The 21,890-nt window shown below is 35.8% G+C and overlaps 1 protein-coding gene across 1 annotated transcript in view; it reads right to left on the reverse strand.

Moving 5' to 3' along the window:
* Window positions 1-21,890, reverse strand: part of TMPRSS15 (transmembrane serine protease 15) — a 140,164-nt gene that overhangs the window by 89,079 nt on the left and 29,195 nt on the right. The window contains exons 6-7 of the mRNA XM_027875468.1: window positions 17,742-17,785; window positions 5,491-5,622 (exon numbers count right to left, since the gene is read on the reverse strand). Of these exons, the coding sequence (XP_027731269.1) occupies window positions 5,491-5,622; window positions 17,742-17,785 (176 nt within the window). The remainder of the gene's footprint in view (window positions 1-5,490; window positions 5,623-17,741; window positions 17,786-21,890) is intronic.

The raw sequence follows: 21,890 nt of genomic DNA on the forward strand, positions 1-21,890 counted from the left end.
TACGAGCTTCTTGAAGGAAAGTATCATCTATTACATTCCTTTGTATTTACTTTATCATGTAGCATGGCATCTTATACAACATGTTTCAATGCAAGGTTGTCCTCACAATGCACAGTTACAGCAATGTGTATTTATTAATTTATACATTTATTTATATATATTTTATTAACATATATAATATACATAAATATATATAATTTGTTGATCCCAAGAATCTAAATTATCTCACAAATCTTCTTGACCTTATTTGGACCATCTTCTGCTTCCTTTCTTTTATGAGCCTCATTCTGTTGATCCTATAGGGCTCATCCTTTAAATTTTGTGAATGGAAATTGGGAAGTACCCAATACCAAACCAACATCATCTAAGTGGGGTTAATAAACTAGAAGAGGAAGAAGTCCCTAAAGAGTACCTGGGCCATTCATGTTGAGTTAGGTTCTAAATAAATGATTATATTGTATCTTCAAACAAAGTTACTAGTTTTATTGCAATAATTTTTTTTAAATTTTAGTCAATACAACTCATAAAAACCACATACTAATCTATTTAGACCTTGAGATGTCTGTCATATTCTGGAAGGCAAAGGAGCTATGATTACTACCAAAACTAACCTACCCAGCAAAACTGAGTATAATCCTACCAGGGGCGGGAATGGACATTTAATGAAGTAGAGAACTTCCAAGCTTTCCTGATGAAAAGAACTGAATAGAACCAAATAGAAAATTTGACTTTTAAATACAAGACTTGATAAAGGCATAAAAAGGCAAATATGAATAAGAAATCATGAGAAATTTAATAAGGTTAAACTGTTTATATTTCTAAATGTGAAGATGACACATGTACCCTCCCTCCCCAAGAACTTTATCATCATTAGGGCAGTAGTTTACTTAGAGAGAATGGGCATGAGTATATTATGTTGGAATGATTGCAAAAGAAAAATGGATATGTGAGAAAGAAGGATACAACTGGAGGAGTAGGAAGGGAGAGGAAGATTATTTCACAAGAAAGAGGCACACAAGGAATAGTTTTTACAATGGAGTTGAAAATGCGGGTAGGAGAGAGTGAGCAATGTTTGAACCTCATTCTTATCTGTACTAGTTCAAAGAGGAAAAAACATACACATTCAGTTGAGTGTAGAAATTCATCTTGCCGAACAGGGAAGAAGGAGGGGAAAGCTTTATCTGTAATGAAAATAAAACAGAATCCTTCCCAATAAGATCAGGGGTAAAGCAACGATGTCTATTATCACCACTATTATTCAATATTGTACTAGAAATGCTAGCTATAGCAATGACAAGAAAAAGAAATCGAAGGAATTAGAATACACAATGAGGAAACAAAACTATCACTCTTTGCAGATGATATGATGGCATACTTAGAAAATCCTAGAAAAGCAACTAAAAAACTTGTTAAAATAATTAACACCTTTAGCAAAGTTGCAGGATATAAAATAAACCCTCATAAATTATCAGCATTTCTATACACTACCAACAAAGCCCAGCAGGAAGAGACAGAAAGAAATTCCACTTAAAATAACTGCAGACAACATAAAATACCTGGAAGTCTACCTGCCAAAATACATGTTGGAACTATATGGACACAATTACAAAACACTTTTCACACAAATAAAGACAGATCTAAACAAATGGAAAGATATTAATTGCTCATGGATAAGCTGAGCCAATGTAATAAAAATGACAATTTTATGTAAATTATTTTACTTATTCAGTGCCACATCAATCAAACTACCAAAGAATTATTTCGTAGATCTAGGAAAACTAACAAAAGTCAACTGGAAGAATAAAAGCTGAAGAATATCAAAGGAATCAATGCAAAAAAATATGAAGGAAAGTGGCCTAGATGTACCAGATTTCAAAATATACAATAAACTAATAATCATCAAAACAAATGGTACCGGATAGGAAATAGAGTGGTGAATCAGTGGAATAGATTATGTACACAATACATAGTAGTAAAATCCAAAGATCCAAGCTTTGGGGACAAGAACTTACTTTTTGACAAAAACTTCTGGGAAAATTGGAAAGTCTTTTGGAAGAAACTAAGAATAGACCAACATTTCACACTGTATACTAAGGTCGAAATGTGTACATGATTTAGACATAAAGGGTGATATCATAAGTAAATTAGAGGAGCATGGGAAAATTTATCTGTTAGATCTGTAGATAAAGGAGGAGTTTGTGAACAAACAAGAGATACAGAAGATAATGGGAAGTAAAATGGATAATTTTGATTACATGAAATTAAACTGTTTACATGAACAAAACCAATAAAATCAAAATTAAAAGAAAAGCAGGAAACTGGGGAAAACTTCACAGCAAGTTTCTCTGATAAAGAGGCATTTGGTGGCTCAGTGGGTAAAGTACTGAGCCTGGAGTCAGGAAGACCTAAGTTCTAATCCAGCCTCAGATACTTCCTAGCTGTGTGACCCTGGGCAAGTCACTTAATTCCTGATTGCCTGATAAAAAGATCCACTAGAGAAGGAAATATCAAACCACTCCAATATTTTTGCCAAGAAAACCCCATGGATAGTTGATCCACAGGGTCAGGAAGAGCCAGACACAACTGACTGACTGAACAACAACAACAACAAAATTCTCTGATAAAAGTCTCATTTCTCAAATATATAGGGAATTAAGAATTTATAAAAATAAGAGCCATTGAGAAAAGGTCAAAGGATATGAACAGGTAGCTTTCAGACAGAGACACTAATACACAGTTGGTAGAGTTGTGAATTGGTCTAATCATTCTGGAGCACAATTTGGAACTATGCTCAAGGGGCTATAAAACTGTACACACTCTTTGACTCAGCAATACTACTACTTGGTCTGTGTCCCAAAGAGTTCGAAGAAAAAGGGAAAAAACCTATTTATAAAAAAATAGTTATGGTTGCTCTTTTTTGTGATAGAAAAGATTTGGAATTTGAGGGAATGCCCATCAATTGGAGAACGACTGAACAAGTTGTGGTATATAATTGTGATAGAAAACTACTGTGCTATAAGAAACCACAAGGGGGATAGCTCTAAAAAAACCTGGCAAGACTTATATGAATTGATACAGAGTGAAGTAAACAGAAGCTGTAGATCATTGTACATAGTCACAGCAACTATTATACTTCATTCTTCCACAGCTACTCTGATCAGTACAATAATCCAAGAAAACTCCTAAAGATTCATGATACAAAATGCTCTCTACCTCCAGAGAGAGAACTGAGGAACTTTGAGTACTAAATGAAGTATAATTTTGTCACTTTCTTTATTTTTCTTGTTTGTGTGTGTGTGTGCAACATGGCTAATATGAAAACTTTTTCCATAATTTCACATTGTTATCATATTGCTTGCCTTTGCAATAGGTGGGGAAAGGGATGGAGGGAGGGAGAGAATTTGGAAGCAGAAAATTTTTAAAATGAATGTTATTTATAAATAAGTAATAAATTTTTAAAAGAAAATAAATGAAAGACTAAGGACGACTGAATGGACAATCTGTTGGAAGAGATGGGATAGAATGGGATTGCTTGAATAAGTAGTAGGGTTAACCTTAGTAAGGAGTAAGGCCATTTCATTATGTGAGACACTGGTGGAGGAGGAGAAAGTGGCAGATAGCAATTGAGTGATTGGAGGTGAAGAAGAGAGAAAAGGGTGCTCGGGATGAACAGCCTCAAATTTTCTGTAAAAATATGAGGCAAAGTTCTCTGCTGAGGGGAAAATATGAGAGGGGCCCATTGGAGGTTTGAGGGGGGATGTAAAAATTTAGAAAAGCTATTGTGGAGAGTGGGATAGTGAGTTATTAATGATGTATAATAGAATTGCTTAGAAGCAGTGAGGGTCCAATGGAGGTTATATAATATAAATTTGTAATGGACCCAGTCAGAATGGTTGCATGAGTTTCTCCACTTTGGCACGGCAGCATGTGTTTGGAGTCAAGACAATGAAAGATGGAAGTGATCCAAGGCTGAGATTTGGCTGGGCATAATCAGTGATATAAGGGGGTTAGGGATTTCAGGGTATATGGGGAGTATATAGGGATGAATAAAGTATAAGAAGACTGAAAAGTTAGGAAGCTGGTTACAAAAGGCTTCAAATATCAACTAGAAGGTTTTATGTTTGATTCTGGAAGTAATTTGGAACCACTGAATTTTACTGAGTAGTGAGGTGATGTGGTCAGACATGCCTTTTAGGAAAATCAATTTGACAGCTGAGTGGAGGATAGTAGTGAGGAGAGATTTCTGGCAGAGATGTTAATTAGAAAGACTACTGCAATAAGCTCTGTGTGAGGTGATGAAGACCCACACCACAGTGGTGGCAGTGTCAGAGGAGACAAGAGGGTGTGTACTAGAGATAACACTGGAGAACTTAGGCAGCAGATTGGATATGGGTGTTGAGAAAATGAGGAGTTAAGTCTTGGGATCCTGAGAGGATGGGGGCACCTTTATGGTAATAGGGAAGGAATTTAGTAAAAGGGAAAGGGTTTGGGGGGAAGACAGTAAGTTCTGTTTTGGATATGTTGATTTTAAAATGGCTATGCAACATTCAGGCTGTGATCTCCAATAGGCAATTGGAGAATTGAGATTGCAGGTCAGCAGAGAAATTAGTGCTAAATAAGTAGATTTGAGAATTATTAGTACAGATATCATCAGCATGGGAGCTGATGAGATCATTAGGTGAAATAGAAGAAGAGAAGAGGGCCCAGGACAAAGCCCTGGGAGATATCCATGGTTAGCAAGCATAACCTGGATGAAGATCCATGAAAGGAGACTGAGGAGCAGTCAGATAGGGAGGAAAACTGGAGGTTAGCAGTGGAAAATCTATAGAGAAGAGAGCATCAAGAAGAATAAGGTTATCAATGGTGTCAAAAGCTGCAGAGAGGTTGAGAAAGGTGAGGATTGGGAAAAGCCTGATTTTGGCAATTAAGAGATCATTAGTAACTTTGGAAAGAGCAGTTTCAGTTGAATATTGAGCTCAGAGGCCTCGACAGAAAGTGTGGAATGAAAGGAAAGGAAGTAGAAAAGGGAGGAGGATATAGAATAGCTAGCAAAGATAGATGGGTCAAATAAGGACTTTTTGAGAATGGAGGAGATATAGGCTTTGTAGGCAGGAATTAAGTAACCAGCAGATAGAGAATGACAATAAGTGAGAGAGGGGGGATATTAGAGGGGGCAATCTTCCAGTGATTGGAAATAGTGGATCAATTACGGAGGTATAAAACCCTTGTTTCAGTGAGGGTCCAGTTGAGATGATACAACATAAATTTTTAGTAGACCTAGTTATACTGTTTTGTGATTTTCTCCAGCTTTGTGATCCAAAATGTGAGAAGGAGCAAAAACTGTGTAGATGATGGGAAGTAATCTAAGGCTAAGGGTGAGGTCAACAACACAATAAGGAGGTGAGGTACTCAAAAGAATATGACAGTGTAGAGTCGATAAATTGATAAATTGATAAATACACATATAAACTTGCACATAAAACTACTTACCACAAATTCTACTGCTTTCATCAGAAGCATCAGGACAGTTTGGTTCTCCATCACAAAATAGTTGTTCAGGTACACAGTTTAGAGTATCAGCACAAAGTTTTGAACCAGGGAGGCACTCAACTGGGACAATTTCTTTAAAAGAGAGATAAGGAAAAAAACTGAATTTTCTTTCGGTACATTGCTTTATTGGATGGATTGCCAAGTACTGAGTTTGGTCGTTTGCAATTTAACTCTATAATATCGAAGACTGGTCTAGTATACATAGTAGTAGCACACTAATTTAAATGGAAATTTTTCTATATATGATAAGTCAATGAATCGAAACTGAAAATCAACTGCATAGGCAACTGATTATCAGGAATGCAGGATTCTTGGAACTGATTTCAAAGCAATTAAAGTTTACAACATTTGCAACCTATGCTAATATCCTACTTTGACATTTTGTTGTATCAAGCACAGCCCAATACTATCTGGAAGATCCCATCAAACAGCTTAGCTAGAGTCAGAGAAACGTAATCACAAGCAGATTGGTCACTAGTGATAATTTTTTATTTGGCAACAACTGATGAAATGACCTATCAAGAATAAAAAAAAAATTAATCTGTCTGGATAGAGGAAATATCCATACCAATTTAACCTTAGATCTTCTGTACTATCGAATTGGAAATATTTAATTACTGCCATCATACTTCGAAGTCTACTTTCTAACATTAATATTAATATTAATACTGGGATAATATTTTATGATAACTTGCAGAGTTCAAAGATCAAAGTTGTTAATTCTTGTTTGCTAATCATTTAAACGTTATTTTGTAGAGGCCACAAACATATTCACTTTTCTGGAAATGGAATAAAAATCATATACACATGTAATATCAGACATACTAATGTCTTATACATAAAACATTCAATAATTATTTGGTGAATGAATAAAGGAAGGTAAATTTAAAACAAACTTTTAAAATACTTTTTATCTGAGAGAGTTATGGAGAAAGTGTAAAGTAAAATGTAAAGGGAAAGTGTAAAATCTAGGTTTCTTTGGGCGTGACAGGCTGCCATTTCTATTTTTATCTCCTATTACCCCTCCCTCTCTAGCCAACATACAGGAGAGATCCTAGGCCTCCTGAATACTTACTTAATGGTTTAAGGGTTAATTATAGCCCCCGGGTATATGATATTGCAGCATAATGTACTGGGAGAGCAAGAAGATGAATACTTTCAGGATTGTTGTCATTCATTTGAAGACAAAATGGCTGAGAGTGGAAGAGTTAGAAGACAAATTGGATGATACTATGAATCTCTCAGAACTAGAGGAAGAATACTAATAAGACTGGGAAACAATGTGCCAGATGAAGACAAATGGGAGAGAGGCAAGCTCCAAACTAAAGAAAGAAGGAATAAGGGGTAGCTAGATGGTGCAGTGGATAGAGCACCGGCCCTAAAGTCAGGAGGACCTCTGAGTTCAAATCCGGCCTCAGACTAAACACTTGACACTAGCTGTGTGACCCTGGGCAAGTCATTTAACTCCAATTGCCCCCCCCCCCAAAAAAAGAAGGAAGGGAATGAATAGTTTGAGAAAGTTTTTACAACTGAGCATTTCAGACTTGCCTGGCCTGCTACTAAAAAGACAAGTCTATTCTGTGTAATATGATTGACTCTGGCCTCATGATTCAGGACCATGTTTTTTATATTTTACTGAGCTTCTATCTCTTATTGCTATAGCTGAACAATTTTCTCTAGTACCCTGAAGGGGGTGGAGAGTATCTCTTCTCTATCATTGACTCAACTTCTGATCAACCACGTTCCTCCCATTTTTAGGGACCTAGCAGTTAGCACCTTGATTATCTTAATATCAGCTTAGCTTTTACAAAAAGATAGTTATTTCAAATACATAGCAAGAACAAACACACAAATATTTACCCCCAGCACCACAGGGGCATAATCCCCTCCTAAACCATCTTAGCCTATGGGGGTGGGGGGAATTAGGCTCACAACTCAGTTCCTAAACATCATTGATCCCACCAAGTTCAAGTCTAAATTTGATCTGGCTCCAGTCCTGGGATCCTCGCTTCTTTCAGCCTTGATGCTGGGCTAGGTGCAACACCTGGCCTAGATTCCAAGACCCCTGAATCCTCATTACTCAAGCTTCTGGGCTAGATTGAAGAATCTACCCTCTGTGCCTAGAACAGAAAAGAATAAACAAAAAGGCCAAATATCTAGGGTTTTCTTTGGGGATCACACAGCTCAGGTTGGTGGTGGTGGTGGTGGGACAAAAGAGAGGACAAATGACATGCAGAGGCACCAAGCATAGTAGCTCCACACTACAAAATAGAGACCAATTTGGGCCCATCACATCAGCTACTGTAGCTTCCCTGAGGAAGCCTGCCAGGCTAGACTGATCTCTGAGAAACAGAGACAAAGTCATTTGCTTCTGTTTAATCCCAGGAAATTGCTCCTTGAACCAAGGAAGGCTGTGTGAAGAGTGGAAGACATTTGTCTCTCAGCCTTCCCTCCACCATTTTCTCTCTAAATGAAACGCCAAAACTCTTATGATCCCCAACATTTTATTATTTTCCACTGTGATAATAAAGACATATTTCCCCTAAGATTTTTCATCTTTTATTATTATTTTGATAGCTCTACAAATAATCCTTCACTAGTTTGGTATGATACTGGACAAGTAAAATAATTTAAGCACTTTTGTCATTTTCCTTATATTGGCATGGTCTACCAATAAGTAAATAATATTTCTTCAATTATTTAGATCTGTCTTGATTTTTTTAAACAGTGCTTTATAGTCATATTCAATAGTTCCTGAAAATATCCTGGTAGAAAAACACACATTTTTATATATTTGTAGTTATTTAAAAGGTAATTTCTCTCTTTTTATCTATTTCTACTGAGTTTTACTGCTAATATTAAAAAATATGTTGATTTTTTCATATCCGGCAACTTGGCTGAAGTTATTGTTCTCATTAATTTTTGTTGACTAAAGTTCTTTAAGTACATCATCAAATCATCTGCAAAAAAGTGATAATTTTGTTTTCTCTCTGCGTATGCTTATTCGATCAGTTTCCTTTTCTTTTCCCATTGCTATAACAAACAATTCCAACATTTTATTAAATAGTAGCGATCATAGTGAAAAGTACTAGTTTGTCCTCATTACATAGATTACTGGCTCTCAGTTTAAATATGTACTATTAAACCATATCAATGCAAGGTCATTTTATTCCTGTATTTTCTGGGGTGTTTGAAACAGAAATAGGTGTTGTATTTTGTTAAAAGCCTTTTCTATATCTACTAAAATAATCATATGATGCTTATATGAAACTTGAATAAATTTTTGCTTGAATGTTTGATAGGACTCATTTGTAAATCCATTGGAGAGGTTTGTTTTTTTTCCCCTTTTGGGAGTTCACTTATGTCTTATTTAAGTTAAGCTTCTGGAATTTGCTTATTCAAACAGTATGGGTATGTTAATCAAGGTATTTTATATTTTTAAAAATATTTATAATTTCAGCTCAATTATTAGCTTTTTGTTATATATTTGGATAAAATAGTTGTGTAGAGTTTCTTTTGTGGATTTTCCTTTTTAATTTTTGATGCAAACTTTTTTATATCTCTTCATTAAGGCTAGATATTTATTTTCAGTTGTTTTTACTCTAGCTTTATCTATTAATAACATTTTTTTCTTTCAATTTTAACTTCTTTGGTTTTCACCATTTTTTATTTGGTGTTTAGTATTCTGATTGCTGATTTTCTATTTTTAAAATTTCAGACCCAGTTCATTCATATTCCCCATCTCTCTCCAATAAGGTTTTGATATGTCATTTCATTGTTGTCACTTTATTTTTTGAAATTTTTTATATTTTATAGGAATTATTCTTTGATCCACCAATTCTTCAACACTAAATTATTTAGGGTTCATTAATTTTATTCCTTTATTCAAGTGTATTATATTGAATATAATTTTTATTTTACAATTTTTAGTACAGGATATTTAATATTCTTGCTTTTCTGTACTTTTTTGTGTTTTTTAATGCCTCAATATATAGTCAATTTTTTTAAAGATGTCATGCAATCCAAGAAATATATATACTCCTTTCTGTTCCCATGTCATAATTTCTAAATATTAATCAGTTCTATTTTTTCTTAGATTGTATTCAGGATCTTACTTTTTTTCTTGTCTATCTTGTCAAATTTATCCACTGAGGTCATCCATTATTACAGACTTACTATCTATTTCTGCTTCTAACTCAATTAATTTTCATTTAACTATTTCTGTGTGAATAGCATTATGGATTGACATTAATTCATTATCAATGATACCTTTAAGCCTTATGTAGTTTGCCTACTTAATCATCTTTACTGTTTCCCAATCTAAAATCAATATTGCAAACCCTTTGAATTCACTCAAAGTTTAAGAGACTTTGATCCAGCTCCTAATTTTAATTCCATGAATCTTTATGTTTCAAGTCTATTTTTGGACTCTACTTAATAATTCATCCTATTACCTTCCATTTTATGGGTCAGTTCAACCCATTCAAAGTTATGATTGTGAATTGTGTATTTCCCACCATTCTGTCATCTTATACTTTTTCCTCTCTTTGCTCACCTCTCTCATCTCTTTACAAAGACTGAAAGTGATTAAAAAGTTTGAGTTTGTTTTAATAGTAGTAATCTATGACTAAGGAAATCTCTTTTTACTTCGTTTTCTCCTTTTTTCTTCCCCTTCCCCTGCCCTTGATCACATCTTTAAGCTTCCTTTTTTTTTCCTTTTTAATCTCCCTTCCATGTTCCACCTGCCAATGTGGTAGTTTGTTTTACTTATGATCTTATCTACCGTGCCTTCATCATAAACTCCCTTCTCCCTGACCCTCCTATTAATCAGTTAAGATTAATGTATTCTATGCTATATTCTTTCAGCTGATTCAAATGAAAATGAAGCTTGCGTGATACCCATTTCCCTACTCCTTTGTTCTCCTATTTCCTGTTCCATGTTCAAATATCTTTAAATCATGAACCCCTATCATGTGAGATAGTAAAGGCCATTCACCCTTCTTTCCTTCCCAATATATTCCCCTAGTTCTCCTATTTCCTTCTTCTAAAAGCACTGAAATAGAACAAAACCATCCCAAATCCCTTTGCCTGTCTTACTTTACTTTTTCAATGATGTTTGAAGATATGGGGGTTCTGAGATGACGCTTGTTTTTTTCTCTTCCTGTTGCAATATAGGCTATCATTTGGTCTGATACAACTGATCAAATGTAATTTCCTCTCTGACTCCTTCCTAAGTTTGTATTTAAAATATTCAGCTTCTATTTAAAATATTCAGCTTCTATTCAGCTTCAGATCAGTTAAAAGACTGTAGTTGAGGTGAAAATGCCTAACCTATAGTGGTGGCTAAATGAGTGGAGAGAAGACAATGTATACAAGAGATGCTGACAAGGTAGGAATGACAGTATTTGGCAACAGATTGACATATGTGAGAGTAAAAGTGGAGAATTGAGGATGACACTGAGCTTGCAATTCTAGATGACTAGAAGGATGGTGGTGTCTTCTACATTAACAGAGAAGTACAGAAGGGAGAAGGGTTGGGAGAAAGAATGAGTTATATTTTAGACATGTTGAATTTGAGATGTCTATGCCACTCCAAATCAGAGAGGTCGTCCAAGAGGCTGTTGGAGATGTATTGCTATATCTCAGGAGAGGAACTACAGCTGCATATGTGGACCTTAGAGTCATCTGCATAAAGCTGATAATTGAACCCCTGGTGACAAGACCACCAAGAGAGTTAGTAAAGAGAGAAAAGAGAAAAGGACCTAAGACAGAGACTTGAGGGACACTAAGGATTAGTAGGAGTAAGATGGATGAGGAAACATCAAGAAAGACTAAGAAGGTGCTCTCAGTTGTGAACCAGGAGAGAGAAGTGACATGAAAACATGGAAAGGAAAGAATATCCAGGAGGAAAAGAAGAGTAATGGTTTAAAGCTTATAAAAATATGAACTCAAATTAGGTTTTGCTCTAATTCAAAACCAAAACATCACTGCCATCTACTGGGGATTAAAAGATGATTTAAAAAATATCAATTAAAATTTTTCCTTATATCCTTTCGAATTTAGAGGACTTGAAATACCTGGGAAAACAAAAGTTTTTATGCCCATGAATCTATGTAAGTAGAGCAAAATGTCTGTCCCAAACATTTATAATCTCTTTATAACATTTTAGGTTCTAGATGGCTGGGTTGAGGTAGAATTAAACATACTTAACAAATCTATAGCGGAGGAAGTTTTCTAATTTCTTTCTTTTTTTTTGTTTTTGTTTTTGTTTTTTTTTGGTTAGGCAATGGGGTTAAGTGACTTGACTAGGGTTACACAGCTAGTAAGTGTTATGTGTCTGAGGCTGGATTTGAACTCAGGTCCTCCTGACTCCAGAGCTGGTGCTCTATCCTCTGTGCCACCTAGCTGCCCTGAAGTTTTCTAATGTCTGGTATGCCAAAATGATTTTAATTAAAGATTAAAGACCCCAGTAAAATTAGAATAGTAAAATAAATAACTGGCATTTAAAAATCATAAATGTATAGCATATATGTTTTGCAAAGTTAGATAGTGTATCTTGAGTGAGATTGCCAACAAAACCCTGTAGAACCAAGGTAGTATTTCTCTTATCTCAGCAACTACCACAGCATTTTACTCAAAACATTTTTCCTAATTAATAGATTGTTCTATACTAACCAAACCTATTTTGGGTCATTTTACTATGGAATAATTAAGGAAACATACCATTGGGTTGGAAATAGAACTTTCAATGTACTTTAGACCAGGTGCCAGATTTTGATGTGATCTATTATTGCCAAGAATTAGTGAAAAGGATTCAGGATGCTCGTCCTAGATCTACTGCCCACTAGCTGCAAGACATGGATCAACTCCCTCTGTCTCACTTTTCTCTCATTTAAGACGAAGGTTTTCTTAAAACATATGTCTAGAGTTAGGACTTTAGAAGTCACATAGCCCAGAAGTTTTTAATCTTTGTTGTCATAGATCACTTTTACAATACATGTGATCTTCTCAGAATGATGTTTTTAAATGTATAATAACAAAATACATAGGATTACATAAGAAATCAATTATATTGAAATACAATCATCAAAATGTTAAAAATCAAAATAAGTCCATAGAGCCCAGGTTAAGTATCCTCGATTTAGCTCAAACTCCTCCTTTTAGGCTTGAAGAAAATGGAGCCTGAAAGAGGTAAAGTGACTTGCCCAGGGTCACAATATCTAAGGTAGAATCCCATCTCAGGTTTTCCTTATTCCAAGTCCAGCACTCTATCCACTCACAACTTAGCTGTCCCTTAAAAATCATGCAGACAGATTTCATCAGTAGCGAAATTTGGAACAAGGATTTTTTTACTCTGGAGTAAGTTAACTTACCACTGTATGACTAAATTTCTTTCTTATGCTAATGTCATATGATCTAACTATAAAAAGAAAAATAAACAAGAAACAGGTGAACAAAAGGAAATGTTTGGAAAGAGTCTCGTAAGTTTGTAATAGTGAATTTTGCGATTTGCGAAGTTCTTTTTTGTTTCTCCTTCTACTTGTGTGACCCCTCCTCTGCCTTCACCTTTGCTCAGTCATTATCTATATCCTGCCCCCTAACTATGGATATACCTCAGAATTCTGTCCTGGGCTCTGTTTTCCTTCTTTATGCTCTCTCTTTGAGACCTCATCAATTTTCATGTTCCAGTTGTTATCTCTACATAGATCATGTGCAGATCTACAGGTTATTGAGCTTGAATGAAGCTGTGTGAGTAGAGAGAAGGCATCTTGCATCAACAAGAGATAAATGGCAGTAGTAATAACACGTTTTGGGCATTTATGTGGCCATGTTGGGTGAAACAGTTCCAACAGTAGAAAGTAATGGCAAGTTGACAAACCTGGGATACTAATAGAATGGTGTTCCTTTTGATAGAAATAGGGAATTTGAAAGAAGGGTGGATTTAGAGTTTTATTTTGGACATGTTAACTTGAAATGCCTTTGAATATTCTGTTTGAAATGTACAATAGACAATTTATGAAGTAGGATTGGAACTCACTGCCTGGATTGGTGATGTAGGGCTGGAACTAGATAGATACATCTAGAAGTCATATACATAGAAATGATAATATACCCTTGGGAACTGATGAGATCACCAAGAGAGAACGTGGAAAAGAAAGAGTAGGGACACTAGAACAGAGCTTGGGAAACACCTACTATTAGAAGGCAGGATGTAGATGATCAATCGCAAATGAGACAGAAAAGAAATGATGAGATGAATATGAGAACTAGAAGAAAGTAGTGTCACTATGAGCAGCTAAGTGGCACAGTGGATAAGAGTGCTGGGCCTGGAGTCAGGATGCCTTTAGTTCAAATCCAGCCTCAGATACTTATTAGTTGTGTGACCCTAGGCAAGTCACTTAATCATGTTTGCCTAAATTTCTTCATCTGTAAAATTAGCTGGAGAAGGAGATGACAAACCACTCCAGTATCTTTGCCAAAAACAAAACAAAACAAAATCCAAAAGGGGTCACTAAGAACTGGACGTGACTGAAAAACAACTGAACAACGACTCAACAACAACAAAATTGTCAGTAAAGCCCAAAGAGGAGAGAGTATCCAGGAAGATCCAGATCAGTAGTGTCAAATGCAGCAAATAGATTGAGGATGAACATTGAAAAATACCATCAAATTTCTCAGTTCAGAGATTATAATAACTTTGAAGAGAGTATTTGCAGTTGAAGAATGAGGTAGGGAGTCAGATTGAAAAGGGCTGAGGAACTGGAAGAGACAAAATATAGGCAACAAATATAAACAGCTTTTTTTCTGGGAGTTTGGTTGAAAAAGAAGGAGATACAGAATAGCTTGAGCGGACAGTTTTGCTGTTGTTCAGTCGTTTTAGTCATGTCTAACTCTTCATGACCCCATTTGGGGTTTTCTTGGCAAAGATACTGGAGTGGTTTACCATTTCCTTATCCAGCTTATTTTACAGAGGAGGAAACTGAGGCAAATAGAGATAAGTGACTTGTTGAGGGTCACATAGCTAGTGTCTGAGGCTGGATTTGAACTCATGAAGAAAGTCTTGCTGAGTCCAGGCCCAGCACTTCTAATCTAACACTCCACCCAACTGCCCTGAGGAGGCAGTAAGGTCTAGTGATTTTTTAAAAAAAATAATTTATTTTGAATTATCAGTAATCATTTCCATAAGCTTTTGAGTTTTAAATTTTTCTTCCCTTCTCTTCCCACCTCCCTCCCCAAGACGGTGCACAATCTGATATAGGTTATACATATGCATTCCTATTAAACATATTTCCACATTAATGATGTTGTAAGTAAGAATTAGAACCAATAGGAGGAACCACCAGAGAGAGGAAACAAAACACAGAAGAAGAAAAAAAAATAGCAAATAGTGTGCTTCGATCTGCATTCAAACTCCATAGTTCTTTCTTTGGATGTGGATAGCATTTTCCATCATGAGGCCTTTGCAGATGTCTTAGATCTTTGTATTACTGAGAAGGGTTAAGTCTATTAATATTAGTTATCACACAACATGGCTGTTACCGTGTACAACATTCTCCAGGTTCTGCTCACTTCACTCAGCATCAGACCATACAAATCTTTCCATGTTTTTCTGAAGTCAGCCTGTTCATCATTTCTTATAGCACAATAGTATTCCATTATATTCATAGACCACAACTCGCTCAGCCATTCCCCAATTGATGGGCATCCTCTCAATTTCCAGTTCTTTGCCACCACAAAAAGAGCTGCTATAAACATTTTTCTACATATGGGTCTTTTTCCCATTTGTATGATCTCTCTGGGATATAGCCCTAGAAGTGTTATTGCTGGGTCAAAGGGTATGCACATTTTTATAGCCCTTTGGGCACAGTTCCAAGTTGCTTTCCAAAATGGTTGGATCATTTCACAACTCGACCAACAATGCATAGTTGTTCCAATGTTCCCACATCTTCTCCAACATTTATCATTTTCCTGTTTTGTCACATTGGCCAATCTGATAGGTGTGATGTGATACCTCAGAGTTGTTTTGATTTGCATTTCTCTAATCAGTAGTGATATAGAGCATTTTTTCATATGACTATAGATGGCTTTAATTTCTTCATCTGGGAGTTACCTGTTCATATCCTTTGACCATTCTTCAATTGGGGAATAACTTGTATTCTTATAAATTTGACTTAATTCTCTATATATTTTAGAAATGAGGCCCGTATCAGAGAGACTGGTTGTAAAAATTCTTTCTCAATTTTCTACTTTCCTTCTAATCTTGGTTGCATTGGCTTTGTTTGTGCAAAACCTTTTCAATTTAATGTAATCAAAGTTATCCATTTTGCTTTTTGTAATGTTCTCTATCTCCATGAATTCTCATGAATTCTCTATCTCTCATGAATTCTTCTGTGCTCCGTAAATCTGATAGGTAAACTATTCCTTGCTCTCCCAGTTTGCTTACAGTGATTTTTTTTAAAGGATGGTGGAGACTTCAGCCTGTTTGAAAGTGGTAGGGAAGGGTAGGGAAGAAACCAGTTGATAGGGACAGATTGAAGATACAAGAAAAGGGGAAATGATTAAGGTTGAAATCTGCTGGAGAAGACAGAAGGAGATTGGATCAAGTGCACATATAGGGTAAAAGGGTCACCTCTTTGTCAGAGATTGAGGAAAGGAGGAGGTGGTGGAGGATGATGTCAAGGGATTCTGAGATAAAAACACAGGAGAGGAAGCTCTTGTATTTTTAATACTTACAAATACAGGGAAGATGGAGTGGTGGATCCCTTCTAGAGAGAAATCACTTGCCTAGCTGAACTTGTCTGGGGAATAAGAATTATTGAGGGAGAGAGAAGTGGAGGGATCAGTGTGAAGCTTTTTACAAGGATCTGAGCAAAAGGATCTGAGACCAAGTATAACGCTTTGTTCATTCCTTTGGTATGTTATACGAGGAAGCTTGAGATAACCATTTTACTTCCACTGGGAAGCACAAAGCACAGGGGTTTGGAAGGAAGCCATGCCCCACAGGGAGTGCCATCTAGTGATTAGGTACAGAAAATTAGCTTACATCCCCATATTTTTGTTCAGCAACAAAAATCAGGTATTCTGTTCATTTCTATTCAATAGTTTAAAGAATATTAATATAATGATGCAAAGAATATTAAATATAAAAGAACAATTGTGGACTAACAACTTGCCCCAGAACTATTTCTATCTGACCTACATTGAAATCAAAGATTAGAATGAGATGAATAATAATAGCAATAACAATAATAATGATTTTATTATAATAATGAACTCCACAAAAAATCAGAGTAAGATGTAAGATGAGAGTAAGATGAATAGTAATGATAGTTATACTTTCACTGTACAGGTTCAGCTCTGAGGTATGGAAGTGGGGTGGAGAGGGGGAAGGAAAGGCAAAAGTAGAAAATACTTTCTTTTTCTATTTCTAAACCAATAATAATTTTTTAAAAAGAAATTTAAAAAAAGGAAATTTTTTGGATTCATTTTTTCAATTAGTTTCCTGCTGTCATTTAAATACATGCTCTTGATCTTAGCCTAACACTAATTCTATTTTTAATGCAATCTATCTGTTTAGATTTTTCAAGATCATGAGCTACTGAAAACTAGTTTGACTGGTATTGTCCCAAACCCCTTCATTCCTTTCCTCCGACTCCTGCCCTTGCCCAGGACGCATATATATGAAGGTTAATGAGACTGGGCATTACCTACCCCACTCTTCTTGCTAGGTTGAAACACTTAAGTTCCTTATGTACCTGCCCCTTATTCCTCATTTTTAATTAGGCAATTTAAAAAATACCATCATTTCACTAATCTTGAGTATACTATTTTCTTCCCATGTGGATGATAGGACAGTGTCCTATTGGTGCCAGACACCTCTTTGTCTTAAACTCTAGATAAGATTGGGGCCTTCAACCACAGTGTGAAAGTTATTTTGCTGTCCTACATACATCTGGACACCACTCTACCATGTACTGGTCTTGGCAACGGGATGGGAGCTAGGGAACCATTGTTCCCATAAACATGCTGAAATTGCTCCCTGTTGGCATCTGTTCTCTTCCTCTCTTAGTGAGCAGAGATAAAATCTTATTTACTGTTATCCCTGTTTATCCCTGTTGCTCTTCATCTTGACCCTCCCCCGCCATAGCATGAACATTATTATATTATATTATATTAGTTCACAAACTGACCTTTGGTTGTTGGAGGATTGCTAGTTGTTAGTTGGTCAGCATCTGTTAAAGGTAAATAAGAAATTATTTTACTTAAATATTGACAGCATTTCTCTCTTTTTAGGTTTTAAGTTGTTTTCACATATAACAATCCTTTTTATCCTGATGACAACTTTGTGGTAGAAGTAAGGCAAGAAATATTATCTTATAGATGAAGAAACAGGCATGGGGTAATGATCTGCTCAGCTAGTTAATGGAAGAATTGGCACTAGAACTCAGGTCTTCTGGTCCCCTTGATCTCTTGCCATTTTTCTCATTCAATGAACTATACTGTTTCTTACAAGAGATGTTTATACTATGGGGGTGGGGGTCTAGACGAAGAGCAACAGGGACTGTTTACTATCTGTGTGACCCCTGATAGATTAATTAGACATTCTGAGCCTCAGATATATGAACAAGCTATTTACAGGGTTTTTATGAAGAAAGTACTTGATACAGACTTCTGGTTAAAATTTCAATAAGAAGGTCTTAGAAAAACCCAATTCTCCCATAAGAGTCCCAGAAGATATGTGGGAAAAAAATAAAGAAAACAAAATAGAAAGAGAAATAAGCTCCAGAACTTGATAAAAAAAAAGTGTGGTAGAGGCTGGAAAAAAGTCATACCAAGAAAGTTGGCACAAGTTCAGGAAAATGCAAAAGCTGGTGGCAGAGAGGTGGTGGTGGCTGAGAGAGAAGCTAAGATAGGAAAGCTAGTGAAAAAATTAAAAATTATTATGAAGTTAGTCAGCTCTAATAATAATAGTGCTCTGCCTCTCGTTGATTGGCCAACAATAGGTCCCAGGCCAAGCCTCTCTCAGTCATTGTTTGGGCCCTGATTGGCTCAGAGTAAATGGAAATAGCAATTGTTTCTGTTTTGGCCAGAAACCCTGGGGGTCTCCCCCTCCCAGATTGATTTTTGTTTGACTAGGTAAAAGAAGCTATTCTCTGCCTCATTTCTTACCTAACCTTAATCACTGATTGGGCATTTCCTCAGTCAAACTGAGACCTTTTAAAGACCTTAGCTTAAAAAGGCCAACATCTCCCACTCCATCCAGGGTCATCTCCAGTAGTCATGATCTATATCTTGCCATTGAACCCAGATGCTTCCAGAAGAGAAAGTGATGCCTGTGACTTTGCACAGCCCTTTCTCACTTAAATCCAATTCATTTACATGTCATGACATTACCTCCTTGATGTCATGGTCCTCTTCAAGAGTGAAGGACAAACAAAAACAACAATAACAACAGGTTGGAGGGTATGTACAGTTTTGTAACTTTGGGGGCAAAGTTGCAAATTTGTTAACAGAATGGCTGATAACAAATCCAGAACAATCCATGGTGTTACCAATAGAGCACTAGTATGCCTGTTTATTCAAAGTTCCACTGACATTTCTCAACAACGTATGTCCCGTGTTTTTTGTCAGTCTGGTAACTGTAAGGTGGAACTTTAAAGTTGTTTTAATTTACATTTCTCTAAATAATAGTGATTTTGAGCTTTTTTTTAAATATGGTATGTTGATAGCTTAGATTTCTTCCTTTGAAAACTGTTTATATTCTTTGAAGATTTATCATTTGAAGAATGACTCTTAGTCTTTTATTTAAATTTGAATCAATTCCTTATAAATCTTGGAAAAGAGACCTTACAAGTGTTTTTTACCCCTGTTATGTTTTCTTCTCTCTTGGGTGCATTTAATTATCATTTCTATGCAGATAATAGATGCAGAACTATACATACAACCCTAGTCTTCCTCCTGAGATGCAGCTCTACATCTCCAACTCTGTTGAACATTTTGAACTGATTTTCTCAGGCATCTCAAACTCGACGTGCCCAAAGAACTCATTATCTGTTCCCCTATACATATTTCTCTGCCAAACTTCCCTATTTCTGTTGAAGGGGCCACTTTTCCTTCAAGTTACTGCAATTGCAACTTTAGTGTCATCCTTGACTAATAACTTTTACTTATTCCATGTATACAATCAGTTGCCCACAAGTCCTTTCCTTTTTATTTCCACATCCTATCTGGTGTCTATCCTCTTCTTTCTACTCAAGTCACCCTAGTTCTAACCTCTCATCCAGACTATTGAGTTTTTCCTCTTTAATCTATCTTTCACACACAAAGTAAAAACACTTTGCCAAAGTGAAATCAGTTCAAAAAGGGGCAGGTCTGATCACATGATTTCCCTAACCCTGAGTGTTTTCCTTGACTTCTATGATTAAATATAAATTTTTGGCATCTAAGCAGTTCTTCACAACCTACCACTTTTCCCATGACTGAGATTAGTCAGATGTTTGTTTTTATTATACCTATTTTTATAGATGAGGAAACTGAGACTGAGGGAGGTTAATTAATTCGCTCACAGTCACACAGATAGTAATTGTATGAGGCTGGATTTGAACTTGGATCTTCATCACTTCAAGTCCTGTGATCACTGTATCACCTAGGGCTTCAATTTTGTGTATACATACCTCAAAGAGACCCCACCTCCTGAGAGCATTGTTGTCTTCCACTATATTAACGACATAATATTCAGTATGCCACTATGCAACTACTGTAGCTATATAACTACTATGCCCATACAAAAAAAGAAAAAGAATTGATATGTATGAAACTATTTATGCATCTCTTTTCATACTAGCCAAAAATTGGAAATGAAGGGGAACTACAGATATTGTTACCGTAGCTTTCAGAGTTACATGAAACATTGAGAAAAATCATGTTTACTAAACAACTTTGAGCTGACAGTCACTGTGAGGTGCTTCTCTGCATGGAGTCAGGGGAATAGTGTATTATTTACTTTTGATCTAAAAGTATAAAATAAACAAATGGTAGTGAGACTATTAAGAGTGACAAGCACTATACTAAGTACTGGGGATATAATGAAAGGCAAAAGTGTGTTCCTCCAGGGGCCACAACCTAATTGAGGGAAGCGGAATTGATTGTTTCCTGTCATAGCTGAGGAGAAGCTGATGTAACCCTTGGGAGAAAGAAAAAAGATGGAGAAGTATACTAGGCAGTTACGAAGGATAGTGGATAGAATGGTAGTCCTGCAAATGCAAATCCTGCCTCAAATACTAGCTGTGTGACCCTGAGCAAGTCACTTAACCTCTTTATGGATCACTTTCTCCTCTGTAAAAGGGGGATAATATGGCATCTACCTTACAAGGTCATTTTGACAGTTAAATAATATTAAATATTTTGAATATTTTAAAATACTACATACATGTTAGACATAATTATTTTCTGAGAAAACTGTTTTCAGCATTATCTTACAAAAGATTTTTGAAAAGAAGCTTTCCTTGATAACCATGGGGAAAAAAGGCTGAATGGCAAAAGACTGAGTTTTCACAAGGGAAGAAAAGCCACGTGGCAATAGAGTGTGGGATTCAAGTGATTCTCTTAGTGAATGTTCTCATAGACAAATTATTGTGAATAGTTACTAATTTCTGTTTGTTATTGACTTTATTTGTTAATGATTATATAAAAACACAATATTTAAATATTTCTTTATTCAGAGCAAAGGAAGGCATTTATTATGTCAAGAAATGAATAACTGCCAGAGGAAAAGGAGATAATGAACTGGGGTAGAAGTTCCAGTAAATCAGTTGATGAAAAAGATGATTATATTAATGAAAAATGGAATATCAAAAGATACTCGTATCATTTTTACAGCCAGGAGAACAAAATTAAACTTGAGAACAAATCAAATGTCATGCTAACATTTCTTTACAAATTCGAAGGATGCTGGTCAAGAATCCTGACACATCTGAGGGGTCATTAATAAGAAACTGCTACATATAGAACCTTTTGAGGAGACAGAAACCTCAAGACTAGCCAACTTCATATTGGGGATGGAATTGGCTAGATAGGATCAAATGGGACTGTTCCTAAGTATAATTAATCACTTGTGTCTTTTCAGAGGTCAGATCCAAGAAACTGATAAAATGGATAGTTATCATCCTTCTTAGGACAGTATTGACTTATCACAGGTATAGTTTCTTGAAGATGGAAATCCAACCCAAATAAACAGAGGTATTATGATAAAGGTGTTTTAAAAGTCCATTTCTGTGTCAAGCAATGTCTACTGCTTGAGGAGATAGGGAAACCACTGAATGTCATGGAGGTTGCCATGG

The sequence above is a fragment of the Vombatus ursinus genome, unplaced genomic scaffold, assembly GCF_900497805.2.
Source record: "Vombatus ursinus unplaced genomic scaffold, bare-nosed wombat genome assembly UNPS02014809.1, whole genome shotgun sequence".
Classification (NCBI taxonomy): domain Eukaryota; kingdom Metazoa; phylum Chordata; class Mammalia; order Diprotodontia; family Vombatidae; genus Vombatus; species Vombatus ursinus.